The 17242-nt window shown below is 47.4% G+C and overlaps 1 protein-coding gene across 1 annotated transcript in view; it reads left to right on the plus strand.

Moving 5' to 3' along the window:
- Positions 1 to 1031: 1031 nt before the first annotated feature.
- HSPH1 (heat shock protein family H (Hsp110) member 1) overlaps positions 1032 to 17242 on the plus strand; it is a 44650-nt gene continuing 28439 nt past the window's right edge. Inside the window, exons 1-5 of the mRNA XM_088460255.1 lie at positions 1032 to 1332; positions 6819 to 6876; positions 9165 to 9305; positions 9396 to 9518; positions 9764 to 9863. Coding sequence (XP_088316381.1) covers positions 1226 to 1332; positions 6819 to 6876; positions 9165 to 9305; positions 9396 to 9518; positions 9764 to 9863 — 529 coding nt within the window. The 5' untranslated portion in view covers positions 1032 to 1225. The remainder of the gene's footprint in view (positions 1333 to 6818; positions 6877 to 9164; positions 9306 to 9395; positions 9519 to 9763; positions 9864 to 17242) is intronic.

Genomic DNA, 17242 nt, shown 5'->3' on the forward strand with positions numbered 1-17242 from the left:
AACCGGAGGAGATGGAACCAGTTCCGCCTCCTCCGGACACCTAACCCCGTTGCCGCACGAAGACACCAGGCACCCGCTGAGATTGTAACCAGCGGGCGCCCGGCTCCCCCTCCGCAGCGGCAGCCAGAGCCGGAGACTAGAGCTCACTCGTGAGCTTCGGCTTCTGGCTCAGGCAGTGAACTATGGGAGAGACGTCATGCGTCTCTCCCATAGTGCAGAGGAGCAGCGCCAGCCGAGCGGATCAGAAGGCAACGGGAGCGGGGCTTAAGGTAAGTATGATTTTTTTTTCTCTTTAGCGCAAGCGGCTTTTCCACTGCTGGGGGGGGGGCATTACTCTGGGGGAACATTACTACTGGGGGCATTACTCGGGGGGGGGCATTCCTCGGGGGGGGCATTACTACTGGGGGCATTACTCGGGGAGGACATTACTACAGGGGACATTACTCGGGGGGGGGGCATTACTACTGGTGCCACTACCACAGGGGGCATTACTATTGGTGCCACTACCACAGGGGGCACAACTACAGGGATATTACTACTGAGGGCAATGCTATTGGGCACACACAGGGGGCATGACTACTGGGGGCACAACTACAGGGGTATTACTACTGGGGGTATTTATACAGGGGGCATTACTATTGGGAACACTACTACTGGGGGTATAACTACAGGGGGCATTGCATATAAGGGGCAACACTCCTGGGGGCACTACTACTGGGTGCACCGCATAAAGGGCACGTAATAGGGGCCCCCACATGTTTGTTGCCCAGGGGCCCCCATAGACCTTAATCCGGCCCTGAGTACAGGCAGGGACAGCATGCTGGGACTTGTAGTTCCACAACAGCTAGAGTGCCACAGGTTGCTCAGACATGAACAATCATTGTACAGAAAGCTCTCTCTGCCCAGGTACCATCGTCGCCCTAGTAACCAGAGCATTCTCGTTGCCCTGGAGACCGGTTGCATCAGTACCTGATGCTGCTCTTCCATTGGCCGCCCCCGAGCGAGCGCTCGAGAAGAGTCCAGAACGCGGAAGCGGAAGCGGCACGTGTAGCCGGCGAGGAGAAGCCGCAGCAGCATCTTCTGGAATCTTCCACAGGAGTTATATGTAGCTGATCCGCCCCCTCCTCCAGCCGTCAGACGCCGCCGGGCTCCTCGCATCAGCATCACCCAGCGCCGGGATACAGCGGGTATTATTACACTCGGGCTCTCGACGCTCGCTCGCACAATGTCAGTGGTCGGATTCGATCTCGGATTCCAGAACTGCCATGTCGCTATTGCCAGGGCCGGCGGCATCGAGACCGTCGCCAATGAGTTCAGTGACCGATGCACCCCGTGAGTAGCGATCAGTGTAACGCCGCCTCTTACAGCTATGGGTATGAGGCGGGGGTGGAATCATTATAGCCTGGTATCAGGAGAACCAACCCCTTCCATCCCCTCCAGTGACATTCAATATTACCTGGCTGTAGTTATTATATACATTACTTCCCGATGTGTATATTATAGTATGATACAGCCTATTGTGTAATGTTACAGTATACTGCCAGGTGTGTGATATTACAGTAACACGCTGCCGGGTGTGTGATATTACAGTAACACGCTGCCGGGTGTGTGATATTACAGTAACACGCTGCCAGGTGTGTGATATTACAGTAACACGCTGCCAGGTGTGTGATATTACAGTAACACGCTGCCAGGTGTGTGATATTGCAGTAACACGCTGCCAGGTGTGTGATAGTAGCAGTAACACGCTGCCAGGTGTGTGATATTGCAGTAACATGCTGCCAGGTGTGTGATATTGCAGTAACATGCTGCCAGGTGTGTGATATTGCAGCAACACGCTGCCAGGTGTGTGATATTACAGTAACATGCTGCCAGGTGTGTCATATTACAGTAACATACAGCCTGGCACATGTGATATTACAGTAACATACAGCCTGACACACGTGATATTACAGTAACATACAGCCTGACTTGTGTGAAATTACAGTGACATACAGACAGGCATGTGTGATATTACAGTAACATGCTGCCAGGTGTGTGATATTGCAGTAACATACTGCCAGGTATGTGATATTACAGTAACATACAGACTGCCATGTGTGATATTGCAATACAGTATTTGCAGTCTAGTAATTATATAATATTGGTAACAAGTATTGAGTTGTATTTCCCTAGTTATTAATTGTGATGTATCTAGTCTAGTGTGTGTGGTCCCTGTCTTCTGACGTCAGGACTCCCACATCACTGTGATGTGAATGGAAGGGTCTGGAATCTTCCAGAATTTTTATCCTCTGTTTGCAACAATTTCCTCCTACAATAACTATTCACATGCTGCCTGCAGTAATGGCTTAATGATCTGCCCTCAAAATGGTTTAATTACGAATGTTAACTACATCTTTGTAAATTAGCTTAAACAGATCTATTTTGTTCTGATGCTTTATATGATCACATTTGATTGCCAAATAAGCTAAGATGCCAGAAGCCCAACGTATGTATTCCTGGGATGTTTAAGAGCAAAGTTTTATGTAATATGTTATTCAGATAAAAATGTAAATAAGTGATCTTATTCCATTAATGGCTTCAAACAGTTTATTAGCTGATTTTTGTTACTATTGTAGTACCATGATTCTCTGCAAAGATGATGAAAGTACAGTTTGTGTCTGTATCTGGTGCTGCCCTATGACTACATTGGGGCCAGTGAAGCAGCTCTTAAGGTACCCAAACTCATAGCGACATTTTAAACGATTTGGCCGATTTCGACGAATCGTGACGACGAATTGGGTAAAAAAAGTACAAATCGTGAGTTTATACTCACGAGCATGATGCCGATGCACGTCCCCGCTCGTCGTACATCGCATCTTCTGATCTGCCGTGCTGTAGGGCAGATTAGCCAATCTGGGATACAATGCATTGGCTGCAAGATAGATCTTTAGTCAGATTGGACATTTTTAACTCCAAACCGTGATCACGACGGCAAGGGAGCTCCCGTGAAAGTTCATGAGGAAATTGGCCATAAAATCGTATCGTGAGGACATCGGTTTGTGTGTGGGCACCTTAAGGATGTAGCTACTGGCTTCGGCACGCCCAGAAAACTGGGGCGATATTCCCCCTGCTTTCTGTAACACTTCCTGTCCCCGCCCCCAAAAGCCAGCAGCATGTCAATCTTGCTGCAGCATTTGGGGCACTGCGAGCAATATCGCATCCCCAGATCTGTGTCTTCTGCGCATGTGCAGATCTAGAAACATTCGGCCCAATTCCTATCCCGAAATAACGTTAAAATCTCAGTATTGGGGAGAAAAGTCAGCAAAAGCTTTATATTTTTTTATTTTCATTTACTCTCCACCTCTGTCCTCTCTTGAGGGGCGTTTTAAGAGAGGAGGGGGGCCCATGTGCAGACTCAGTGCGGGCCCCCACCTCTCTCCGGCGGTGCAGTAGATTCTAGCTAAGTGCCAGAATCTACTGCACGTGCGCGGATCTCGGGGAAAATGGCACCCGTGCCATTTTTCTGGGGACAGCAGTACTGCGCAAGTCATTGGGAAAATGGCTCCACACCCTGGACCCATTATAGATACGCCCCTACCTCTCTGCCATCCATCCACCTCCTATTCTCTCTGCTATCTGTCTATCCCCCCCGTCCTCCTTGCTATCCTCCAGCCTCTGCTATACTTCTGTCTCTTCTACTCTTGCTATCCTCCCTCTCACCACCCCTTTTAATTACCTTAGTCACACTGCGGTGGTCAGGAGGGGCTTCTCTTTTCGGTGGGTGTATTTTCCTCTCCTCTACCAGTCCCAGCTGCTGTACAAGAGCTGAAGTCCCATGATGCAACTGCCCTCAGTTACTGATAGGCTTGGAGCGCGCAGTGCAGTGACATCATCACTGCGTAGCGCTCTACCAGACAATCAATGATTGAGAGCAGCCGCATCATGGGACTCCATCTATACTACAGGCCGCTTTGAGAACCTGAGAGAAACTGGTAATGTAACCAGAACAGAGAAAGTAAGTATTATTATCCCACAGCCCCCCAGCTCAACCAGTGTGTTTTGAATCCCATAATATCTAGGATTTTATTATTAGAATCCTGGGTATATATTTAGTACTCAAAAACATCCAATACCTAGTGTGATCACACAGCTGTAATATATAGTCCAAGTGGAAAGTCAGTTTGGGGCAGAAAGTTACAGTAAGGAGCGCATATGCTGTATTTCTGATCCAGAAAGTTCCAAAAGCCAGAGGAAAAGTAAAATGATATGACTACTTGGGCGGAATTCAATTCTTTAGAGCCGCTATTGCGCCCGACGGAGCTATTCAATTCTTGCTCCTGTCGGGCACGATGAGCTGCCAGCGCTACATTTCAGCGCGCAGCCCCTGGGGGATGAGAGCTGAAATGTGCGAAAAGTGACATGTTTGGGCGCCCAAACATCACTTTTCGCGATCGCGCCCAGCACTTTGGTCGGGTTTAGCTGCTTTACGCGGCTAAACCTGACCTCTATGGGCACGATCAGCGCGAACATCTTGGACAATTGTATAGCGGCCCGCGATCTCCTGTCACTTTAGACAGGAGATGCGGGCCGCGAATACAATTGAATTTCGCCCCTTGTGTTAGATGATGTGCTCACCCATAGCCACAGAGTCCTTACTTTGGGGTCTATGTACTAAGCAGTGATAAGAGACAGAGTGAAAAGTGATAAGGTGCCAGCCAATCAGCTCCCAACTGTCATCTAACAGGCTGTGTTTGAAAAATGACAGTTGGGAGCTGACTGGCTGGCACCTTATCACTGCTTAGTACATAGACCCCTTAATCTTCATTCTAGCACCCTGCACCTGTCAAAATGTGCAATTCCTCTTTCCGGCCTGGGGTGTCACTCTATGCTCTGGTGCTTCTAGTACACTCTGGTCTGTATATCAGAAGTTTATTGCATCAGCTGAGTGTGCTTAAAGCTCCAGAGCAGAGAGTGACACCCCAGACAGGAAAGAGGAATGCACATGTTTTGACAGGTGAAGGGTGCTAGAATGAAGACTGCTTACATCTGTAGTCACAGTGTTTGTAGCAGATTTGAATGTACGCTGTTTGTGGAGTTCATCTTGCGTGTTTCCACACTAAGCATGCTCCAATATGGAGAGGACACAACTACGGACAATGCAGCAGAGTCGTACGCTTTTCAGTCGCATATAAACCTGTCCATGCGTGTCAGTGGAATTGCGCATATGCAGAGTTAGCCAGAAGCGTAAATATGCCAGTTCAGATGTATGTGTTTCACCAAGTATAGGGCTAGTCCAGGCTCACGCTGCTGATGATGGGTATCAAACCAAATAGGGCTGGGCCACTCAGACCTGATTATGGCCCTCATTCAGAGCCGTACGCTCAGAGCAGAGCGCACGCTCTGAATGAGGGCCGCCCTCCTAAAAAATGGAGCGTCCTCCTGGACGCTCGTATAGCTGTGGGTCACCACCCACAGCCTATACGAGCGTGCAGTTTGATGGCCGCGATGGTCTTGACCATCGCGACCATCGAAACTGCGAGCCGGAGCCTGCGGTTGAGGTTTTCAACCGCAAGCTCCGGAGTGATTTTGGCTCTATCAGAGCCAAAATCACTCCCACTGACATCACTAGTGATGTCAGTGGGCCGGCTTCTGACGGGAGGCATTCCCTTGGGAACGCCCCTGTCAGGGAGGCACGTCCCCGGCACGCCCACCAAAGGGGGCGTGCTGTCAGTCAACATCGACAGCACGCCCCCTTTGAAGAGACACTACGAGCGAAGGAAAATCCTTCGCTCGTCGCGTCTGGCGCATGCGCACGACGGAGCTCCCTCCGTCGTGCGCATGCTCAGTGCAGAACATCGACGCACTTGCGAGCGGACAGCCGCTCGCGAGTGGGTCTGAATCAGGCCCTATATCCCTAGTTCCATTCAATCAATGCAGTAGAGTTGCTGCCAACTCGTGTTCAACTCTGCATCAGCCCCACTGCTAAGCTCTATAATGAGGATAGGAATGCCAGAGACAGCGTGGTTAAAGACCCACCTGACTCTGGGAGGAGATCGCATCAGGGCCAAGCCAGTCCCATTGGTGGAGGAGGTGGTGTAGTCGTTACATCTACCAAACCTGATGTTTAGATTATCAGTTTGCGCTCTTCTGGACTCCGGGCTTAAGGACCTGAAGTTATAGAGATGGAAGTTCTACAGTGTCTAGGTAGACAGTCAATATATCGACACCAGATGGTCAACAGGGTTACATGGTCAACACAGAAAGGGTCGACAAATGGTTTTTCATAATTTGTAGTGTTTGGGTACGGAAGGGATGATTAGGGTTAAGCACCAAGGTAAGAGTTAGGCACTAGGGGGAGTGTTAGGATTAGGCACTAGGGGGAGGATTAGTGTTAAAATAACATAAAACATGTCAACCATTTAACCCTGTCGACCATTTGGTGTCGACCCATTGACTGTCTATATAGAGACTGTCTATCTTTCATACCACACCCGGACCTGAAACTTTGTTTATATAACCTAGCAATTGCTAATGCTGATATAGCTATACTTTGTTAGGTATTGTGAGAAACTCCATACTGGGTCCTAAGCATACATATTACATGCCATTTTGGCACCTATCTTTTACATACTGTTGCACTGTGCCCACACATGTCCTTGGCATACAATAATTTATGTGTAGGCATCTGCGGGAAGTGAAGATTTATTCCTGTCAGCTAAAACTCCCTTTCTTTTCTCACTATAGATGACAGATGTGCTGTGTAGAATGCATTAATATTATTATAATCATCTGTTTAATTGTCCTTGTATGTCTGACTGTATTTTATTTTCAATCAGGTCTGTGGTTTCTTTTGGAACAAAGAACAGAACAATTGGTGTTGCGGCCAAGAATCAGGTATGTTTTGTTGTGCAGACTCCCGCTAGATAGTATATAATCTTCTGACTAAAGCTGGGTGCACAATATGCAATCCGGATCGGAACAATATATGGTGCGGATTGTATAGTGTGCACGGCGATTGTTCATCGCATCGTTTCATCTGCTGTGTTGCATAGCAAATGGGATGACTCAATGAACTACGCCGAGCTACTAAATGTAGCATGGAGCGATCTATATCGCGCGGTCCTACACAGGATCGTGTAGTGTGTACAGCCAGCGCGATATATTGTTCCATTGCATTCTGCCGTAAGTGGGGTACACACATTGTATAGTGTATACCCAGCTTAAGCATGCAGTCTGTGGATATAGGGCCTGTTTCAGCAAGTGCAATGCTGAACGCAGGTTCCCAATTATCATGATTCTACATGCGCAGGACCCGTTCTGCGCATATGCAGAAAGGGTCCTGTGCGATCGCAAGCAGGCCCCTGACTGACAGGTAGAGGCGTGGGCGGGGACGGCCTGTGTACCTGGAAACAGGAGCCCCTATTTTCTGTGAGTAGCAAGGCCAGGATCTGCGTCCACAGACACCATTTCTTGCCCTCAATTGCCGGCCAGCTTACTCAGCTGGTCGGTGCCGTCCAACACCGACGGTCGCGATGGTGATCCCATGAGGTGCATTTTAAATTCGACCAAGAGACAAAAGAAGACTCTTTTTTTGGGGGGGGGGCACTACTTAAGTAAGATACATGATCTAATTAAAAATTAACTTTTAATAAATTACACTTAAAAAATCGAGAACTAGACACACAAACATACACAGTACAAAATATACATATATAAACCTTATTCAATAAGGAGAATATTATCCAAGAAAGATATATCCTATACAAGGTCCGATAACCCTTATATATTTATAGTTAGTGATCAATCCATGCAAATGTTTAATAGACAAAATAATATATTCTAGTTCATAATCCAATTTGTCTATAACAATATAGTATAAAGGATATCTATTCATAATCTTACTTGCCTGAACATACACATTCACACTGACTCTTATTGGTAGTAAAACTTTATATTTCTATGGATGCAGTAGTATAGAGACAGGATGATATGTATACCTAATTGTCTGTACCCTTAATGTCTCACCCTTGTCACAGATATAAACATAAATTGATACAGGCCCTGTTATTGATATGCCCCTATATAAAAATAAAAGAAAGAGGGGGAAACAAAATTTCTTGTGAACAGAGATACTGCAATACCAAAAAGGTTTCTTCTTCTCATATAAGCACAAACTCTTTAAAGATGTATCTTGCATCTATAGCTGTTTCAGTAATATTCAGATTAACAAACACATTGTATCAATGTATATCACATATTGTAATTAAACAGTATAACACGTTCAAACGATATACCAAATTGGATGGTATACTAAGAAAAGAGAGGCTACCCGTAAATCATAATGAGATACAGTTTGCAACTTATCTTGTATTGGTTCTCTGTTAAACACTGCATCCACTATTGCATTCCAATCGTCAATGCCTGAACAGCATCAGTGAGGGATCTCGCCTCACGCTATAACCCAGACTAAGTCCGGTCATTCCCCCAGGCTACTCCGTTATGAATAAGGTGTATTCAGGCATGTGCATAAGTCACAGGCATCGGGAGTATCCCTCTACACTGCACACTAGGAAGGTACCTTTCCGCTATCAGTCGTCTGCCTGCTGTGTAGTCGGATCGGGGAACACGGCAAAGGCAGCGGGAATGACCCTCCACGCTGCGCTACAGGAAGGTACCTGGCCGCTTCTGACCATGCGTCCTGTTAGTGGTCAGGTGACGTATGTTTCGCCAAGGCTTGATCACACCTTTTTGTCTCTTGGTCTATTTTGAGTTTTTCCCTGACTCTGGGGAGCACCACCAACAAACATTGATATAGTCCACTGTGTGGCAATTAATATCTGAAGTTGGTAATTGTCAAATGTCAATAGGCTGATATTATATTTGTCTAATCGGGTTATTTTGGATCCGACATTATTTCACCAGTCCTGTGCGATTCTCATTTCCTTGTATTCATGAGATGCATTTTAGCGAGGACGGAATTGCAAAGCTGCTCTTATGTGGCTTTGTAATTCACCCCCATACACTCTTCCACTCATGTTGTACAGATAAACTAGACCAGGTCTAAGCTAAATCTCTCGTTAGAGTATCCCCAGGCACTAATTTTACTTTGACTTCTAGTATATTGTGAAGAACTATGATTTCATTAAAATGTAATGCTTAATATGATCTTTGCCTTTCTACAGCTAATAACAAATGCTACCAACACAGTATACAACTTTAAGACGTTTCATGGTCGATCGTTTTGCGATCTCTTTGTTCAGAAGGAGAGGAGTAATTTGGCCTATGAACTGGTTCCAACCAACAATGGTGGAGTTGGCGTTAAGGTACGGATTTGTCACGTGTAAGTGGTTTTTATTTTTTCCGAATTAAATTGTTTTCATGAATTTTTATCCAAATCTATGCATTCCGTGCAGGTGATGTACATGGAAGAAGGACACGTGTTTAGTGTTGAACAGATAACAGCCATGCTCTTGACTAAACTAAAGGAGACTGCTGAGAATAACCTGAAGAAGCCGGTGACGGACTGCGTCATATCCGTAAGTGAACCCTTGTTTAACACAGTGGATCAATTGTAAGAGTATTGCGGAGTTTGTCAATTTAGCTGCAAGATTTAAAGCTACAGGTAATTTTTTGTGTTTTTCCAGATAAAATCAGGTTGGTCAGCTTCAGTAACCCGCAGGCTATTACATTTGGCCCTATGTGTTGCATTTAAGATGTTCAGTGTAAAACTTTTTAAGCTCCTTGGTAATGTATTGTACTCAGGCTGGTATTTGTCTGGCAGGTTCCCTCCTTCTTCACAGACGCAAACAGGAGATCATTGCTGGATGCAGCTCAGATAGTTGGATTGAACTGTCTGAAATTGATGAATGATATGACTGCAGGTAAACTGACCGTTCACCCCTTACGGTTATGGCTATAATTTGTTTTTATATGTAGAATTAATTAGTCTTATTGCTGTATGGTTCAATGACCGAAAAGGTTTTGGGGTGTTGGGTGAGCGATCACCTTTCATCAGATCTGCTTCGTCCAGCTAGGATAAAGTAAGGGAATCGGCTCTCCCCCATCTTGTCATATAAAAAACGATCTGAAATTTTTTAAATTTTTCTTCTTAAAAAAAGCATTTTAATTTTAAACAAAACTTTTTTTTTTTTTTTTGTGCTGCTTGTAAGAAAAAGAAAAAAAAATCCAGTTTGCTTTTGTTTCCCTTTCTGGCAATTTCAATAACCTCCCCCCCACCCCTGTCCCCTTTTTTTATTTGGGTTACAATTTAATAGATTTGTCAGAATGATTGAAAAGTCTAATGACATAATACAGTGGTTCCAAACTTTCTCAGTTCATGGTACCCTTATTGCCCCAGAATATTTTTTGCACACCCCTAGGCCAAGGGGTAGATTCAGTTAGCGTTGAGATTCTTTTGGAACTTCTCATGCTAAAGTAATGTAACATTAGCAAAAACAAGGGTCAATAACCTCTTATGTGCGCAGCGCTTAATTGAATCTCCCCCTAAAAATTGTCTGTCGAGATACTTATTAATACATTTAATGACAGAAAAAATATATTTGTTATGCCCACATTACAGCCCTAACCTACATGCCCCCACAGAAATACCCAGCACCTGGGCTCCATGCTGTTATGCCACATAGATATGACCCACATTGGCCCTTTAGTACAGCTTGCTCCCTCAATGCCCCTTTATGTAATTACATCCATTGCCCCTTTGACATTGTGCCCACAGAAATGCCCCACATGGGACTCATAATGTAGTGACTTAGATATGCCCCCACAATGTTTCTGTGAAAAAAATACACACCCAAAATCACAGATAACCTGAGAGGCTGAAAGCCTTAGCTGAGGTGAGTGACTGCTGCAGCCTCTGCTGTTGTGTCAAACTCTGACGCCTGGCAGCCTTGCTTCCTGCTGACTGCAGTGACTGACTGGGGTGGATTTTTCATGCAGGTGCACTGTGCTCCTAGCCCTGACATGGAAGAGGATATTAGAAGCAGGAGGCAGACAGTCCACTTATCAGATGGACTTGTTACAGCTTGGAATCTGGTTGGCTGCTCAAGGAGCATCCTCTGTGTAACTGGCCGCAGACTCTATCTATATGGCTAAAGCAATGTGCGTTTAGCCTAATAACCCAAAATTTGGGAATGGACTAGACCAACAGGCCACGGCACCCTTGCAAGTCTGCTGTAGCACCCCAGGGTGTGGCGGCGCACAGTTTGGGAAACGCTGACATAATAAGTCTTTTGAAAAAAAGGTATAATTTTGTGTGGGTAGTGCATAAAAAACCAAAAAAAAATCTTCGATATGTTGGAATGTGACTATTTCAAATGTGAAGAAAAATTACCTCCACACAAGGATGAGAGAACCTTTAGCAGCGAAGGGGTTAAATGCCATGTGGCATGCTATGCAAATATGTGACTATTGCATTGGTTAGAATCAAACATTTCCCCAAGTGGTCACATTTCCATAACATTTAGTTGTTCTCTATTTTGTGCAGAGCATCTTGCACATAAGTGTACGTGGGATTTAGTGTGTGTTGGCAAAGGTCTTAATGTAATGCAGTTTTCTTCTTCAGAGTCCATAGGGGATCCACAGGGATACCATGGTGGGTGTGTGGTTAGTGATCCGGGCTCCAAACAGTTAAAGCTTTAGCTCCCAGGATGCCCCGGGCCTCCTCCACATGTACCACGCTCCCAGCCATTGGCAGACCGTTTTTTAGAGACTGCTTAGGCAGCCCCAAGCTTTATTTTTATGAGTTTTTTTTCTTTTCTTTTTTTATTATTCTGAGCAAACAGCAAAGCATCCTAATGGGCGCCTGTGCGGCTGCTCCAGTTACCGGCGCCGCAACACCGGTGGGTGGTCTGGTGATTTACTGCGGGCACCAGTGGGGCTCTGCGAGCTGCTCTACTGGGGACCCAGGACTGCAGCCGGGCAGACTGAGAGGTACAGGTATGGCGTTTCCCTGCTTGCGAGGAATCTCGTATTGTGCAGTCCTTACCTCCGGCGGTGGAGACCTGCCGGAGGATGCTGCAGTGGGGTGGCTGGTTCGTCCACTCCCCTACTAGACCACAGGGCCAGTTAAATGCTGGCGTCGGGGACCATGTTAGAGGCCAGCGTCACCCAGTTGCAGCAGTGGTGAGGTAAGCTCTCCCTTGGCAGCCCCTCCTCCAGCCCAGAGCCTGATCCCTCACAAGAGGTTTCCCGTCTGTGAGCTGCTCCTCCTCACCCTCCTCCCAATATGAGATGCTCAGCAGCCATTAATGAGAGGCTTTTCTGAAGCTACAGGTCTCTGGCGTTTCTGGTACATTCTCCCTTTGTACCTCTCCCTACGGCCAGGTTACCCAGCACACAAATCCTACCAGCCCTTTGAGGCTTGAGTAGTTGATTTAGTGCCCATTATAAGTATATTTATATGCATTGTATGTGACTTGTGCTAGCTCTGCTGTGGTCATATTCTGCCTTAAGCTTTCTGACTGTCAGTTAGATCTATCCCTGCTGCTCTTTCTTAAAACCCTCAACTACCAGGTGTGTAGGGGTTCATTAACTACTATTACTTCACATATACTTGTATTGTGAAGGGTGTCACATTGCATTATTAGCTTTACACTTATTGTGTGCTACTTACTAGCTATTTCTAGGTCTTCTAAAGGCAAGGATAAACAGGAGGCTGACCCCTGTGCTGGTTACATGCAAATCCTGTTCGCGGACTTGCCCTCTCAGGATTTCATACAGGATGGTCTGTGTGCTAATTGTTATAAATCTACTCACCAGTCCACCTTACCAGACACTGTCCAGGAGCCACCTTGGGTGTCCTCCTTATCCCAGGTTATGACGCAGCTAGTGGATTGCTTATCTCCCATGGAGTACCCACAGCTATTACAGCCTACTATGTCGGTACCCCCTATGCATTTCCCTTGGATGGATCTTAATGCCCACTCAGTTCAGAATATGGCTCGTTCGTCTGCCGCCTCTCAGCAAAAGTTACAGGCAGACTGTATCATCCTCTGTCTACCCAGCTTTCGGATTCTGATGCATCATCTGAGGAGGCAGATGATGCACAAGGTTCTTTCTCCAAGTCGCACTCGGGCGAGGAGCACAGTCATTCAACAGTGGATGTTCCTGCTTTAGTGAGGGCGGTTAAAACAATCCTGAATATAGAGGATGATTGACTGGCCCCTAAGCCTAAAAACCTGATGTTTAAATGTCAAGACTGAGGGCCTGATTCAGAGCCGGACGCTCTGACAAGAGCGCTCGCTCTGAATCAGGGCCCTCCTACCTGTTATGGGAGCGGCCTCCTGGCTGCTCGCATAGCTGTGGGTGACCACCCACAGCTTATGCGAGCGGCCAAAAAGATGGTTGCGATGGTCAAGACCATCGCAACCTTCGGGCTTGCGACGAGACCCTGCGGTAGGGTCTCGCTGCCGCAAGCCCAGGAGTGCTTTTGGCTCTATCAGTGCCAAAAGCACTCCCACTGACATCACTAGTGATGTCAGTGGGGCCGGCCCCAGACGGTAGGCGTTCCCATAGGAACGCCTCCGTCTGGGCAGCCACGCCCCCGGCCCGCCCACCAAAGGGGGCGTGCTGTCACTCACCATCGACAGCATGCCCCCTTTGGTGCGAGACCCATAGCAACGGCTTGGCCGTCGCTATTCGGGTCTCGCACATGTGCACGACGGAGCTCCCTCCGTCATGCGCACTAGGGCACATCGACCCGCTTGCGAGCACTCAGCGCTCGCGAGCGGGTCTGAATCAGGCCCTGAATTCCCTGAGTCAAAACAGCTCACTGAGCTCATGGAAGAAGCTTGGGGTACTCCTGGCAAACTGTTCCAGGTCCCAAAAAGACTAGCTCCTTTTTGCCCTCTGTCTACTAGGGAGTGTACTAAGGCCCTCATTCAGACCCGCTCCCAAGCGGGTCGATGGTGGGGCACTGCGCACGTGCCGCGCGCAAGCCCCGTAGCGAGTGAGAAATTCACTCGCTCCGGGGATCGATACAAACGGGGCGGCTGTCTATGTTGATTGACAGCTCGCCCCGTTTTATAGGCTGGGAGGGGGGTGGCTGGACAAACTGAGGCGTTCCTGAAGGAACGCCTGCCGTTTGTGGGAAGCACCACTGACATCACTGGTGATGTCAGTGGAGAGCTTCCTGCTCTGTTAGAGCAGGAAGCTCTCTGGGGCTTGCGATGGACGAGACTCTACCACAAGCGTCTCGTCGCAAGCCCCGATGGTCGCGACCATCACCTGGCCGCTCACAAAAGCTGTGGGTGGTCACCCACAGCTTGGCAAAAAAAACAAAAAACGTCTGCACGCTTTTTGCGAGCGGCTCTGAATGAGGTCCTAAGTTTGAAGTCTCTCCCACTGTTGATTCACATGTGGCACGCTTGGTCAGCAGCTCTACGCTGCCTTTACTGTCTACATCCTCCCTTAAAGATGCCACGGATAGAAGACTGGAAACTTGTCTAGTCAGTCTACTCGCTTTTTGGCTCTATCACTAGGCCAGCTATGGTGGCTAAGGCTATCCAAGGATGAGTCACTGGATGAGAGCCTGCCATCAGACGCTACCAGGGAACAACTGGCCTACATCTCCCATATTCCGGAAGCTGCGTTGGATACTGGACTCCTTGCCTCTAAGGCATCTGCGACCTCGGTAGTCACTCGCCAGGTCCTTTTGGCTGTGGTCCTGGAAGGTGGACTCTGGATCCAAGAATGCACTCCTTGCCCTTCTCGGGAGGCAGGCTGTTTGGCGCAGAGTTGCCTGGGTCCAAGAAGTGGTCTCTCAGGTATTCTCTTTCCGCATGGAAACTGTAGGATCAATTGTCCTGGCATTGGAGCCTGGGGATTTCAGTGCCAGTATGATCTGGTTTCCCTACAACATGTATGGCAGACATACTGGCACTGAAGGTAAATTGTACACACTAGACCAATACAAGCTGTGTCAAATTTATTCAAATATAATGTTGGGGACAGCAAAGATAAGCATGCACACAGAAAAAACTTTTCTGTATCAAATGCTGACAATAGTGGTTTTGGAAATACGTACTGTATGTAAGAACACAAACTCTGAATGAATATAGATGATTTTGTCTGGTGTATTATTACCAATGATTTACACCGAACCTGCCAATACACTAATTTAAAGAGGAGTAATTATCTGAATAATCTCACCACTGAAGTACTAATTTTGCCATTTGAGGACCTTATAAATGTCTTATTTAAACTTATTTAATTGAATACAATTTGTATTAAGTGTGCCCCACACAGGAGTATCTTGCTGTATATTGACTTGGGCTAATAACTTTGATTTGAGTGCCTGATATTCAATTCCTGGGGCACTTCCAGTCACTTTTGTATAAAGAGGATATTATTTAACCTGTTAATACATTGCTGGTTTACGTATACACTTAACTTATCCTTTTTCTTCTTTTTATCTTGTGTGTGGGGTCCACAAAGTCCCCAGATACGGGTCCAGGACCAGAGACCCCTCAACCGCCTTCGTGGATGCTCTGGCAGTGAGGTGGGTCTTCAGCCTTGCATATCTCTTTCCTCCCAATCTCCGAAGGTTCAAGCAAGAAGGTGGTACGGTGATACTAATAGCTCCAGCCTTGCCCAGGCGACATTGGTTCAACGGCCTACGGAGTCTTTCCATAGACACTCCTTTTCCACTTTCTCTACGGCAGTATCTACTAGCACAGGGTCCTTGCCTGCACCCGGACCTACTGCGTCTGTCTTTGACGGCGTGGCTCTTGAGTCATCCCTCTTAAAGGCCAAGGTTTTCTCTCGCTCTGTGGCTGTGGTCCATACGATGCTCAGGACGCGTTAGCCTGCCTCACACCGCATCTATTACAGAATTACAATGGTGCTCCCCCAGAGGCTATGACCTACAGTTTTTAGGGCCTCCCGGGTGCTTGCTTTTCTGCAGAATGGGTTAGACCTCGGATTCCGTCTGGCATCCCTTAGAGTTCAGGTTTCTGTTCTGTCAGTCCGCTTCCAGCGAAGGATTGCTCCCCTGCCTGATGTCAGAACATTCTTTCAGGGTGTCCTCCGCATTCAACCTCCTTTTTGTCCCTCCGGTGTCTCTGTGGGATTTGTCCTTGGTTCTCCGGGGTCTACAGGTTCCTCAGTTTAAACCTCTGGACTCAGTAGACTTCAAGTGGCTGACAGCGAAGACTTTCTCCTCACTATATCCTCGCAGGGTCTCTGATTTTGAAGCACTCTCCTGTCACTCCCCATTTTTGATCTTTCATCCGGACAGAGCTGTCCTCCGTACCAGGCTTGGGTACCTCCCTAAAGTGGTATCTCCTGTTCCATTTGAATGAAGCGATTGTGGTTCCGGCCCACCAGTCCTTGGATCTTTCTGCAGGTGATGTGTTTCGTGCTCTTTAGATCTACGTGGTTCATACAAATTCCTTAATGAAATCCGATTCTTTTTTGTGTTGTATGGCTTTCACAAGCGAGGCTGTCCAGCTAACAAACAGGCACTGGCTCGATGGCTCCGCATGACAGTCTCTCAGGCCTACACGCAAGCTAATCTTCCTGTTCCAAACAGGGTTACAGCACATTCTACTGTCTGTGGGACCCTCGTGGGCGGCTCGACATGGTAATTCTGCTGAACAATTTGGCAAGGCGGGCACGTAGTCTTCCGTCCACACCTTGCTCCGGTTCTACACCTTTGATACCTTTTGCCTCTCCAGATGCTTCCTTTTGGCGTCAGAATCTTTTTTTCTGCTCAGGAGCGTCCCCGTCCCCCCCTTAAGGGAAACTGCTTTGGAACATCCCTGTGAATCCCTTATGGACCCTGAAGAAGAAATTAAGTTATGGTAGACTTGCCTTTTTGTTAACTCTATTTCTTCGAAGTCCATAGGATCCACAGGGCGCCCACCCTGACGCACCTGGCCTCATTGGGTATTTTTACTCTTGATCACAGATTTCTTCATCTTCTGGGAGAGTTCTTGAGAATAATGTTCATCCTTCTCCCCTTTCCAGCTCCTGCCTTGGGCTTGTTTACAAAATTGTCTGCCTATGGTAGGGGGCGGGATATATGTGGAGGAGGCCTGGAGCATCCTGGGAGCTAAAGCTTTAACTGTTTGGTGCCCTGATCACTCCAACCACACACACACCACATTGTGGACCTTATTCAGAGGCGGCCGTACGGTCTACGACCGCACGGCCGCCTCGATGTTTGGCCACTGCGCATGCGTGAGACCCGTTACGACCGACAGCGCCGGTCGTAGCGGGTCTCTTTCCAAAGGGGGCGAGC

The sequence above is a fragment of the Taudactylus pleione genome, unplaced genomic scaffold (genome assembly GCF_031769625.1).
Source record: "Taudactylus pleione unplaced genomic scaffold, aTauple2 ptg000043l, whole genome shotgun sequence".
Classification (NCBI taxonomy): domain Eukaryota; kingdom Metazoa; phylum Chordata; class Amphibia; order Anura; family Myobatrachidae; genus Taudactylus; species Taudactylus pleione.